This window comes from Ambystoma mexicanum, chromosome 3p, assembly GCF_040938575.1.
Source record: "Ambystoma mexicanum isolate Mex_15411 chromosome 3p, UKY_AmexF1_1, whole genome shotgun sequence".
Classification (NCBI taxonomy): Eukaryota; Metazoa; Chordata; class Amphibia; order Caudata; family Ambystomatidae; genus Ambystoma; species Ambystoma mexicanum.
Window position 1 is genome coordinate 376,681,594 of NC_090925.1, and position 13,200 is coordinate 376,694,793.

Genomic DNA, 13,200 nt, shown 5'->3' on the forward strand with positions numbered 1-13,200 from the left:
AGATAGAATCTATCAGCAAGAAGAAGAAAGACCGCCCTTATCTTTCATTCATGGGGACTGCACAGACACAGAAAGCACTAGACATGCAGTCTACTAAAATGCTCGGCTGAGTGAAGTTGAGGCACATACGAATATTACTCAGTTCAAAATGACACACGTTGTCCATGTTGTAAAAGCAGGGGCAACATCAAAGATTTTATCCAACGTTAGAAAAAAACCCAGTGAGAAACTGATGCCTCTCTCTGCAAGAGACAGTGGACCTCATTACGACCCAGGCGGCCACGGAATGAACGGTGCCTGTAAGGGCCACCCTATCACGAGGTCTGCAGCGGGTCCCGCTAAGGAACGCCTGGTCAGACCAGGCGTCCTTAGCGGGACCCGCTAGCAGACGAGGATGCTAACAACTGGCCCGTCATTAACGGGCCCGTTGTTAGCATCCTCCCCGTTCCCATTGAGCTCAAATGGGAATGGGGATTAATTTTTACCAGAGCCCAGAAAAGGGCATTTACCGGGTCCGCCAAGGTCGGCATGACTCGGTTATTGCCTTTTTCTGGGCCCCGGTAAAAAATCATTACTGGCGGCAGCCGGCTACCCTTGGGGTCGTAATGTGGCCCACTAAGTCTGAATACGTTCATCTGCTTAAATTGTCAGGGCAAATGATTCAGCGGGGAGAACTGTGTCATGCTAATTTGTGCATACTAGATGTGCTTCATGTGAACCCTTACCTTCTGATGGGTGGTAATCTCTTTCCCCGCATGGCAGTAGGACTGTAAATCACTTCAGAGATGGTTCAGTAAGGGAAATTTAGGGATGTTAACACATTACGTGAATGGTGAGCCTGTCTTGCCATTTGGAAGGCTGACTGAATGTATAATGGTTGTATGTTGCACACCCTTACACACATTTACTGTATTTATTTATTGTGCATTGATACATCAATCAAATTGTGTTTCAAAGCATCCACAGGGCAACAAGCCCCTCAAGCCAAGGGACCGCTTCTCTCCGGCGCTGAAATCCCTTCACTGGCTCCCTGTGGTTGCAAGAGTCAAATTCAAGACCCTTGCATTGTTCACAAGGCTTACTGGGGCATGGGACCTACCTACCTGCAACGCTACCTACCTAAATACTGTCCCTCACAAGCCCTCTGCTCATCTACCTCCAACCTTCTGCGAGTGAACCAGTTCTCCAAGCAGAGATTTAGAGTGAGATCCTTATCCTCAGCAGGATCCTCTGGAATAGCTGCCCTCCATCTTGAGTTGGATCTCCTTACATTCCGGAAACTCCTCAAGACCTTCCTCTTCTCCTCTTCCTCTCTCTCCCTCTACCCTGCTAACCTAGTTCTTTTGTTCGTTTCTCTGTTCTTCCTGCACTCCCTCCAACTCCTTACAGCTTGCAGACTGGCCACCTGGTGCATCTCTGAGTCTCACAGGTCCCGGCACCCCCGCCAGCCCTCTTTCGCAATTGCCTCAAGGCCCTACACTGCACTTGATAAATGACCATGAGAATGGCTCTCTCTTTACTTACCCCAGTCTCAACCAACCTGGTGCACTTATCCCCCCTCCCTGTGACCTTCTGTGTATTTGATTGAATACATTCTATTTGGACCAAAAAAATCAGTTGTTAGCAGCTAAGAAGCTGCCTATTCCATCACTCTCGGGCAAGAGTTTAAATGTGTATCCAAAGTAAAAAATGTGGGTTGTATGTGGCAAGAAGACCTGGGCTGTGAAGCTCAGGTGGGAGCTCAGACCAAAGCAGTACACTTTCGTCCTCCGAATGCTATGTCAAGCACTTCCCTACATACCAACCAAAGATCACGCATCTGTGGTAGGAGCTCTTACCAGTGCCCACTTAGACTATTGCAATAGTCAATTGCTGGGTATTCCTACCAAACAGCTTCAGCGGCTTCAGAGGGCGCAAAATGCGGCCATTAGACTGATATTTAGGCTGAGGAAAACTGATCATGTCTCACCTTTTCGCCGAAAGCTGCACTGGCTATTAGTCGATGATCGCATTAAATTCAAGACAGCCTGTATTGTCTATAAATGTGTTAATGGCATTGCTCCCTTGTACTTACAAGAGCTAATACAGCCATATCAACCCACGAGACAACTGCAATCTTGCGATAGACACTTCTTAACCATCCCTCACTCGGCTTTTAGAACCAGAGGTGACAGAAGATTCTCCGTCTTTGCTCCCAGGTTGTGGAATTCTTTGCCGCTATCACTAAGAACTATGAGCTCACTTCTTTAATTTCGCCAGGCACTGAAGACCTTCCTTTTTAGGTAGATGGTCCTATTTCATCTGGGATCCTTTTCTATTTTCGCATCTACCTTTAGCTGTGTCATCTGCGCCGATATACGGTTTATTTCGTTTGGTGTACTTTACAAATGTAAAAAATCAAAAATCAAATTTGCATGATCCGTACACACCACGCCTGAAGATCGTTGTCTGTTCTCCCTTGTCTCATCCCCTCCTCAATTGCACCAGCAAAACCACAGAATCGCAGATAGGCCTATTTGCTGTATCCAAACTGTTAATGCATTTTTGCACACTTATTTCTGCCTGGCAGACTATTATCGTCTCAGAAATCCAAGGGCTCTGAGCGACTGTTGTTTTCGCCCTGTTTCCACCCTCCTTGAGCACTTTGAATGTAGAGGCGCTATATAAATAAGCAATACCATACCAAGAGGGAGGGAACATGGATTCAAATGTAAGTATAAGAATGAGAGATAGAGGCAGACCTACTAGGCCTTGTGAGCATTCAGAACGTGCAAGTTCATAGAGAGAGAGAGAAAGAGAGAGAGAGAGAGAGAGAGAGAAAGAGAGAAAGAGAGAGAGAGAGAGAAGGGATGCGGGAGGGGATAAGTGCTGGGAGTACCATGGAGGGAGAGTAAGCAGCTGTTAAGTGACCTAGAGGCATACGTTACTGAGCACCACTGAAGAAACTTCCATGTTGCCCACCTTTACACAGTTTGCGATTGGCCTGCACAGGAGCCTTTGGTGCACACAGCAATAGATCCGGAAATATGTAGTCCAATAACTGTCTCAATGATTGCATACTTCATTTTGCTTTTAAATCAATTCTGTAGATCCATATTGAACATGAACAAAAACTGCATGGCTCTGTGCCTCTGGTGAGTGTCAGTGAATGCGAGAACCAGCACTGGGATGAAGTGAAGAAGTCTTAAGGTTTAAGTTTTTTCACCCGGACATTGAGCTGAAACGTTTTGTGAATCCACAGCAATCCCAGTAAAGCACCCAACCCCCCTACCCCCACAAGGTCGGTCTCTCTTTTCCTCCCTTTCCCAGAACCCACCTTCCCGCTTTGTGTCCCCAGTGCTCCCCACCTGTTATGCCGACTCGCGCACACTGCCCAGAGCACACTCCGGCCCCCGCAGTCTGCAGACCGCAATTGTTTGTTGCTGACAGGACGAATGCAAAGGCATGGTGGAGAAGCTGGGTGGGCCTGCGCACAATGCATGCGGTCAGCTCTACACGACACTATCACCATCTCAGATTTAGCTCCTTGGGTTACACTTCTTGCCCAGAAGCCCTGTGGGCATGAAGAACCTTCAGCTCAGACAAGAACCTATGTCTGGGAAAGGAATGAAAGGCATTGAAGCTGTAGGTCCCCACAGTAAAAGGTCTGCACACAATGTACTGTAAAGGCCTCCATAAGGTCCAGAAGGAAAGGGAACTCACCTGGCATCCAGGAGACCAGCTTGGGCTGTGCCATTGATAGGGCCTGGGGAATGGGGCTCTGGGCCCGGACCCGCTCCGTGACTCGCTGAGGGGAATCCGTGGTTTCACACAGGTATAAGGCTTGTGGGATCCTCCCCATGGCTGGCGACGGGGCATCATTCTCCGAATCGTCGGAGGCGGTTGAATGCTTCCTTGCTGGTGGAGAGAAATGGAGGCCACAGAATGTAAGGTCCATGTAACATACATGACATGGTTTGTAAGCAGGAGGCATGGGGAGTTATACATTGCCTTAGGCAGGAATACACTTTTAGGCCCCACTGCACTTCTCAATGGAGAACAATTCATCGAAACAAAAGCCAGATTGCAGGCGAGGACAGGATGTTTTTTGAGTGAAATATCATACATGCACTCTATTATGCTGAAGGGTTAGCATATATGCATTTAAAACTGCAGCCTTATTAATAAAGATGAGAAATAGATCACCATAGAAAACTGTTGACATCATCATGGTTCTCTCTGCATTTCAGTAATTAAAACGACCAATGCGGACCTCCGCCGGGGGACACTGGGATCAGGATTGGCAAAGTGGATTTCCGAGAAGAAAGAGTATCATTTTGTAGGTCACAATCATAGAGAACCATAACATCTCTCCAACCTTATATCTATGCCCTTCATTTATTTAACTTCCAGTAAAAACTCACACACAGGTTTAGGTTCAGTACTTGTTCACACTGCTTTCATGAAAATGGACGAGGCTACGTCCTCCTCCTTCAAAAGTACCTAAGAAATCTAGTTGCATATTTCTTCTCCAGACCTCCTGTACTGTTTAGAAGTGTCTATATTCCTTTTAGGTATTCTGTATAGCGCTAACATAAATCTTAATTGCAGCAGAGCGCTTTACAAAGACAATGAACTGCAGCAGAGGCAACCCTAACATGAGTGGCTGAAGAGAGAATATTATGGTGTGTGGGGGGGGGTCTGGCTGCGACTGGATTACAGAAGGAAGGATGTCTTGAGGGGGCGGTCCATTCGGGAGCTTATATCTGGATCAGCCCCTTGTACAGTTGCTTTTTTTTCACAACTGGAGGTAATGTGAGATAAAGTGACTTGCTTCAATGCCAAGCCAGCATAAGAACTCTGGTGCAGGCTTCCGAGGGTAACACTGGGGGGCAAGGCCACACCTCCTCCCCTTTGTGCCTTCATGGATCCTAGATAGCCATAGTCCATTGGGTCAGGCTGGCTTGGCTGTATTACGGCTCATGTCCTAATTTCAAGTCAATTCCAGCTCAGTAGCTCAGGCAATAAGCCAGAAATTGCCAAGTGAAAGAACTATAAAACATTCATAATGCACAGCAATTCCAATGCAGAGTTCATTCCCATTGAGGACACTTGGCGTTATTTTGAAAGGAGGTGGATTGCTTAAAAAACTGCAAATACCACAGTAAAAAATGCACAGAGAAAAGAATGATTATGAGTGTAAGGTATATTTGTACTTAATATTACTCTACTTCTCCTAAATCGCCACCGTCCTTCCTAAATAAATGCAGCCGCCCTTCCAGCCAGAACGAGCCTGGTGAAACCTTTCCCAGAAAGTGTGGACCTTTTCCCTTTATCCCTCACATACAGCTACAACTTCTCCCCTTGCAGAAGACATCATGGGAGTCACACGGAGCGTAAATGCATGTGCTAAAGACAGGCGTAATGTGGTTACCCCTCCCTTCCTTCACGCTAGAGGGAATTTGCATTGCTTTGGAAGGCAGAGGGCGGGGCTGGAAAGGGAGTTATGTTTCTGAATCCCGTTTGCCCTCTGCCTTCAAAAAAAACTTGGTTTTACGCCAGCATGGGATTTTCAGGCTGGCATAAAAGCAATGATTTCCAATGCAACGCAACTGGCTGCTTTTTGCTCCAGCAGGTGGATTCCATATTAAAATCATGGCAGGCAGCGTTTATTCTATTTGACGGCAGAGTGCAAAGCAAAGGTGTTAATAGACTTGAGCTGTCTCTTTAAACTTCACATCTGCACTCTGCAGTGCAAATGACGAACATTGCCCAGAGGGGAACTGTTTGCATGTAAGTGCAAACATAACCGGCCCCTGCGGGCAATTGTTATTGCAGAGCAAAATGAGCTCCCATGTGGTTTTTTTCTTTCTAGAGAGACCGACAGCCACAGGCTGGGAAGAGGAGGGGGGGTCATAAGGATTGTGAGGATTCAATAAGATTAGGAGTGAAGTTGATGAGCATACCTTATTATCCAAACACTTTGGTCAACCCTCCTTGCCACATTCCTTACTAAATGAAGATATAGGTAGCAGTAAATCCCTGGTTATGGGCCTGTATTACACCTAGGGAAATATAAAAATATCCCAGGAGGGAAGAACCACCTGAGAGATTATTTAACAAAATAAGAGAATGTATGTTTATAAAAAATACCGAACCCAGATGTCTGGGGACCTGTGACAGTTTAAAGACTTGACTGAAGTCAATCCCAGGAAACTTTACTTCGCAAAGTCTTAATAGAGTCTTTGAATTTTCAGCCAGTTAAGAGGCATCCAAATGAAATGAAGGTATGGCTACTGGGCATACAATCATGTACTGCCAGGTGTTTTGTCTGAATTTGTGGCAGAGGGCCTGTGTGATGTCATTAATCCAAGATGGCCGCTGTTACAGATACTAATTTCTTTTTTGAGATTAACTGTTTTTAGGGTGGTTCTATGAAATATTTGCTAAGTAGGTTTTTTGTTAAACAGTATCAAATGAAAAGAAAAATTCATATAAGGAATGCTTTGATATCTTTTATATTTTCCGAGATATAACCTTGTAAATGATTGCAACTTCATCACAAACCTTTGATCGTATGCTCACTAAATTAGAGCATTTCAAATTTATTTGCAACTATCTTGTTGAAATATATTTATTACAACTACAATAGCTATTTACATTTGAACAGAGAAATTAGTGTTGTATAGGGCATCTGCTGAGTCCCAGAGTTCCTTTCATCATCTACAAAATCGTTATCATAGAGCTCTTAGTCACCACCACACTTACACAGTTCTGTGCACCTTAGTGACTGAGCTCTGCATTTGCAATGCACAGCACACCGTCCTTTGACGCATGCGCACCGTACCAGCGGTATGATTGATTGTGGTGCACATGGAAGCATACACATAGTAGAAGAATATTGATTAGCTGCCTTCTCCCACCCAAACTGTGATGGCTCTGGGAGATTTGGTTGTTGTTCACCGTGCCGCCACTCCATCACCCGGTAATGATTCCTTACAATGTATGGTATTAGAGAGGATCTTGTTGGCGACAGATTTTTACTTTGCATCTTTTTTGTGAACATCTACCAACACAGTTGATCAGTGTCTGAAATCTTTTTTCCTGGCGAGTAGACTTGACAAATGAATCCCTCTATCAATCATTCATTTTACTTCTTAAATTCTTCTAGACATCCAAGTCTTTCCAAACCTTCAAGGATTTCTTTTTCTGAAGTCTTGAAAACTTTCCAAAAAGATAGTTTTCCTTTCTTCGTAAAGCACCCGGTAACATCACACCCTGAAAGAGCCTGATGGCCTACAAATGCCTGCACTTTTTCTAGGCTCTAAGCAGGAGCACACACATTGGTTATTAGTTCCAACGACTGTGACAAACATGCTGTCAGATGGGAAAAACAGTGACCACCACAGTGAAAGGACAAAAACATTGGTATGATGCGAAAAAATGTGGAGGGTAGTAGCATGATGACGTGATACATAAAGGGAGTGGAGAATTATTTTTGTGTCTGCCTCCTCATGTGTGCTTTCAATGTCTTCAACATCATTTCCATCTGATGAATTGGCTTAATTTCTCTAACTGGATACCACGCTTCTTTTCATCCTCTGTGCATGCAGAATTGCTTTACATGAGAGTCAAGCTGTTAACTCATCTTTAGTTTTAGAACGCAATAGGAGGGTTCTCATGGAAAATGTTCAATATTTTAATAATAATTACTTAAGCATGCCTGTAGATCAATGTCAGTTTGACTTTGCAAAGCAATCAGCAAATGTGTGAAGAATGATCTGCCTTCAACTGCACTAAATTGTCTGATAAATTTGTCTTAATAACTGTGAGTGCTCTATTACACAGCTGAAGGTCCATTTTCTGCATTGGTGGCCACAGGCTACAACTGTCTGATTCTCTACGTTCTTCTTTAAAGCTGTTGTACATTTGGCAACCTTTTTCTGCCATTCTTGATGTGTCATCAAAAAACTACCATTGTCGAGATGTTGATGACTTCTTTTCCATCATAATTCACAGGATTAGTCAATGTCATGAACGAGTTGTAGATCGTTGAATATCTTCCTTTTGGTGTGTTGCTTTGGATGCTGTTAGGTGGTGATGGTTTGACCGTTCATAATCTGTGATTCCTACAATTTCGTTTGGTTCTGTAGACCGCCTTGATAGTTCCTTAGAGGCTAAAAAGAATTGTGCTAGAGACTTGTTTATTTTGAGTAATATTGACCACACCACCAAGTGCCTTCATTGATCTGTTCTGATGTTTCAGAGCTTCATCTGAGCCTAAAGCACAAGAGGGTACTTTTGTCTTGCCTACTACCCAATTGCCTTTCTGAAACTCACGAAAGTCCTGGTGTTTGTTTTCAAGCTGTTTCATTTCTACTAGGAACCAGGCTATCATACTTGCGTAGTTCATAATCGATGAATTCTACAAAGAGCATTTTGAAATCAAGGAAAGATTGGAACCCAAGCTTAAGAAATTATTTACATGTTTACAAGTGGATGATTCCCAAGAAACAAAATAAGTCCATAATTTTGTTGCGACAGTTCTGAAAAATTTGAATGTGATGCCCAAAATGTCAGCATTTGAGGCTAAAGAATCTCAAGAAAACCTGTTGCTCTTTTGTACATTCATATGGTGGACACAATGATTTTATGTATCAGATACGTCCAAACTGCAAACTGGGATTTACATCCTGCATCACTTGAACACTTTGTTAAGTACTTATTCGCTCATTTGGCGGGCAAGTGACAGGGTGCCTCCTCAGCAGCATATGCAACCAAATTACAGCTCCATGTGATTTAAACAAATCAAATAACAGAATGAATTAATAGCAAACCTATAACAATGACAATTAGTTTTTTTATTTTGGTCCACCTCCCAAGCCCCCCCGTTTTCCTTTGTTTGAAAGCCCAACCCAAACCCCACCCAAACTCGTTTTACCGCCTTAAGCCCCACCCCATATATATTTTTACCAAACAAATTCTTATTTTTCATTGTTTTGGATTTGTTATGAATTCATTCCTTATTTTGGATTCCTTTAAATCACTACACCCCAAATTACTTAACGCTTCAAGACCCTTTCTCACTACAGAGAGCTGCCTTACAACTGCTCGAGCAGTCATTTCATCTATGCTCAACTATTGCAATGTCCTCTTCACTGGTACTTCATATAAAAACATACACAAGCTTCAAATAATACACAACAATGCTCTCAGAGCCGCCCTGAAAATTTCCAAGCGGTATCACATTGGGGGGGCCTGGCCGACAGACGAGCGATGCGGATGTGAGCTTGCGTCGCTCCTGTGCCGCCAGCCGTATCCTGTAATTATCCTGGTGTAAATATAAATTTGGAAGACAGAAACTGCTTCAGCGACGCTAGAAATGATGCTGCACTCACCGGTCTGGCTCAGGACCGAATCCGATAACGGAGCCTCCAGATACACTGCCTGAAACGAACTGACTCAAGCCACGTAAGACTGACAAAATGGCCGGCGAGCATAACGGCTAAATGGAAGACGGCGCGCAACTATGCTGAACCTCTCCCAGTGGCAGAGACCGCAACATCAGCAAGACGACGGGAGGCGGATCGTATGTGAGGACCCTGGAACTGTGCAGGTGTTGGGGCTGTGGGACCGCCGCAGCCGCCACTGCCTGCTCCATCATTGTGCATCAGAGCGGCTGCGTGGCCCTGCGCCTGCACGCACAGAGAACCAGCGGCGGGTAGTCTGCCCTGCCGCTGCACCGAGATACCAACGACCGGAGGAGTCCGGGTCGTGAGCGCTCCCGGAGCGAGGTGGAAGATTGGGGCCTGGAAGACTCTGTGGTGATACGCAAGACCGGGGGACCGCCACGGCCCGTCCCAGCCAGCAAGCCACCAGAACCTGTGGCAGGATCGCGGGCGCCCCGGCTGACGTAGAGCGCCTGCGGGGGAAGAAACTCCATGCCTGCCTGCACGAGAGGAGTTCAAAGCTGCAGCCAGGAGGGGGAGCCACGAGGAGCGTGGTGGTGGAGGCGGAATCTATCTAGTTCCCAGAGATTCACTGCGATCCCAGACACCCGGTATATAAAACACAGCACCGGAGGTGGACGACCTTTCTTGTACCTCTGTACTGGAGACATAGGATACAGAGGAGTGAAAGTGTACACCTGTCATTACGAAGGGCTCAATAACTCAATTATATGGTGACACGAGGTGCATGAGCAACCAGAGGATCAGCTGACACCATCTAGATGTGCTGCCGGACAGATCTCATCGGCATTCCAACTAAACTGCAGAGAGCCAGCTGTGGCAGCCGCATACTCAGAACCTTGCCTTAAAACAGTATATGGGTGCTGGGAGCCCAACCACAGCCTGACAACCACAACTATTATGGCTCAAACCCCACCAAGCACCACCAAACCTGCAGTAACGAGCAGAGACCCACCATAGGCGCCTGCATGCAGCTGGAGGTAGGGAGAGAAAAGAAGCACTGAACAACATTCGAGAACCAAATTGGAAGAATCCAATGAGCACCAAGGCTCGAAAGCATGAATCTACAGAAGGAATAATTGAACCCTTTGAAAGATCCTGCCGCTGTGTGTAGCCGATAACCCGCAAATAGGTGCGGGGTACATCTTGTGGTGGGAACCAAACGGCACAGGACACCGTGGACGGTGTAAGCACAAAACTGTTGACATGGTAGAGAAAGCAGCTACATATACAATCCTGCAAGTAACGAATGCTTCTATCATAGGCAGCACTACTACAGTGGGGTCCCACTCTGCGAAACAACGCAACACTACCCTGCATCAAACGCCATGACTCAGAGGTGCTCTAAAATCCGGAATCCAACAGTCGGAGGTCCCTGCAAAGCACCTGTGTGTCGACCCTGTCAGACCCTCCGCCTCACTACGACACTGATCTAACATGGGGAAAGATAAACCAAGGAAAACCTCCACACAGAGCAGGATCGAACAGTATGCAACGACACCTATGTCCCGCTCACCAGAACGTCTGACATCAATTGAATCTGACAACATGGAGGACGACATCTCCCTTAGAGACGTGATGAGTGCCATTGCCAGCTCCAGAACATCAATGGAGAAGAAGATGGACAGTATTGGTGCTGACGTGTCCCTGCTGATACACGACTTACAAAAATTGACCTCGCGCACCGGAGAAGCTGAGGCCCGCATCTCAGAAACAGAGGACAGCTTACGGGAGTCAACAGATGTATGTCCGGAATGTTAGACAGAATAAAAATCCTGGAAGCAAGAATCGATGACAATGAAGGGAGATCTAGACGTAACAATATTTGCATACTTGGCCTCCCCGAAAAGACAGAAGGGGCGAGCATGGAACTGTTCCTCGAGGAGTGGCTCGCAGACATATATGATGCAAAATCTTTCTCCAAATTCTTTTCCATTGAGCGTGCGCACCGTATCCCGACTGGGAAAGTTACACCAGGAGCACCACCGCGAGCAGTCATAGCGAGATTCCTGAATTACAGGGATAGGGACGCTGTGCTGCAGATGGCGAGATCGAGAGGGTCCGTCACCTACAACGGATCGAAAATCGCTTTCTTCCCTGACTTTACCAAGGAGGTGCAAAAAGCTCGCCAGTCATTTGACCCACTCAAAAAACGGCTGCAGACACTAGGAACAAAATATGGTCTGATCTTTCCCGCCCAACTCAAAATATTCCACAATGGAACCACGGTGCACTTCAAAAAGAAAACAGGAGGCGAGCGGAATGGGCTACACCCTGTATTATTATTGATTGACTAAAAACATGTATTGATCTACAGCTGTTACTATTTCGACTGACTTGTCGGCCGCCATTATAAGATTGATGAGTGCAATCGCCTCACTCATCACACCAAAAGAAATCACCATAAGGTTAGCGAATTGGCTACTTCTCTGTATTACACTCACACTACGGATACAAAGGTTTTTACTGGTATTGAGTAAATCTTATATTTGCTTCAATTTTGTATTCAGTGTATAGGTGACTACACTGCTACATATGCGTCATGGTGACAGTGTAACCGCCCTCTTAACTCACTGCGTCCTGAAGACGGGTCCTGGGAAACTACTGACGAGCCTTTGACTGCAACAGTGCTGCCCTTTGCCCCAGAAACACATCAGATTGTAGACGCCATTATACCATATTTGTGTATAATAGTTATGTGATTCAGTCACACTATTACCAACATCACGCTAAATAACCAATGTTGATAGATTGTAAACATTGTGATGTGAACTACAGCCATAAGTGTGAAGTGTTGTTTTCTCTCCATCTTGTCCATTACGGCTTTCGTAAATGATGAACACTGTATATGGCTTTTTATGTTGTTTTTACTGTTATGTCTGGAGTAAATATTGATTAAAATATGTTTAAGATAACTTTTTGACCGTGATGGTAGACAGAATTGTATGAAAATTCCACTGAGGATAATTTCTGATAAGTAGCCTTCCCCTTGGGTGTGTTAGAGGTGGGTAGCTAGTGGTTAATGTACTCGCTTGTTCAATGGTAACACAGACAACTCGTATCGGGAGGGAGTCGCATGCTTTTATGGGATGGGAAGACAAGGTCACACCGTTACAGCCCCTATGGAACAATGGGAATCTCCCTGAGGTAACCAAACTGCCGGAATTGCCCACATGGGTGAGATGTGGTATAGGAAAAGTGGGAGATATCATAGAAAGCGACAACATCAAATCCTATGAGGATCTGACTCTATCCTTTATTCTCTGGAGTCGGAACGATACCACTATACACAGCTTCGACATGCACTACAACAACATCTCCCTGCCCTCTCCAACATGCCATATAGTACCCCACTGGAATGTAATGTAATCACAGACCATATCCAGGCGAAGGTCACCACAGTGATGTACAATGTAATAACTTCCTTTGCCACACCAGAGCTGACACGACTGAAGACGAAGTGGGAGAGGGAGGTTGGGGAAATCATGCCGGAGGACTGGGTCCAGATCCTAATGTACCCCCGTGAAACTGCCATCTCGACTAGACTAAGGCTCGTCCAGCTTAAAATATTGCATAGGATCTACTACCCAAGAGTGGCCTTATACCGTTGGGGCACAATAACAGAACCCAACTGTTTACGCTGTCCTGAAGAGGAGGGAACCTTCTTCCATATATTGTGGGAGTGTCCACTTATCAGCCATTACTGGCAACAGTGCTGTGATATCCTTACGAAAGTCCTAAGGCAAACAAT

The 13,200-nt window shown here is 45.5% G+C and overlaps 1 protein-coding gene across 4 annotated transcripts in view; it reads right to left on the reverse strand.

Moving 5' to 3' along the window:
- PHACTR3 (phosphatase and actin regulator 3) overlaps positions 1–13,200 on the reverse strand; it is a 1,074,680-nt gene that overhangs the window by 413,744 nt on the left and 647,736 nt on the right. For all 4 annotated transcript variants that reach the window (XM_069651038.1, XM_069651037.1, XM_069651041.1 and 1 more), the window contains one exon: positions 3,703–3,897. In XM_069651038.1, coding sequence (XP_069507139.1) covers positions 3,703–3,897 — 195 coding nt within the window. The remainder of the gene's footprint in view (positions 1–3,702; positions 3,898–13,200) is intronic.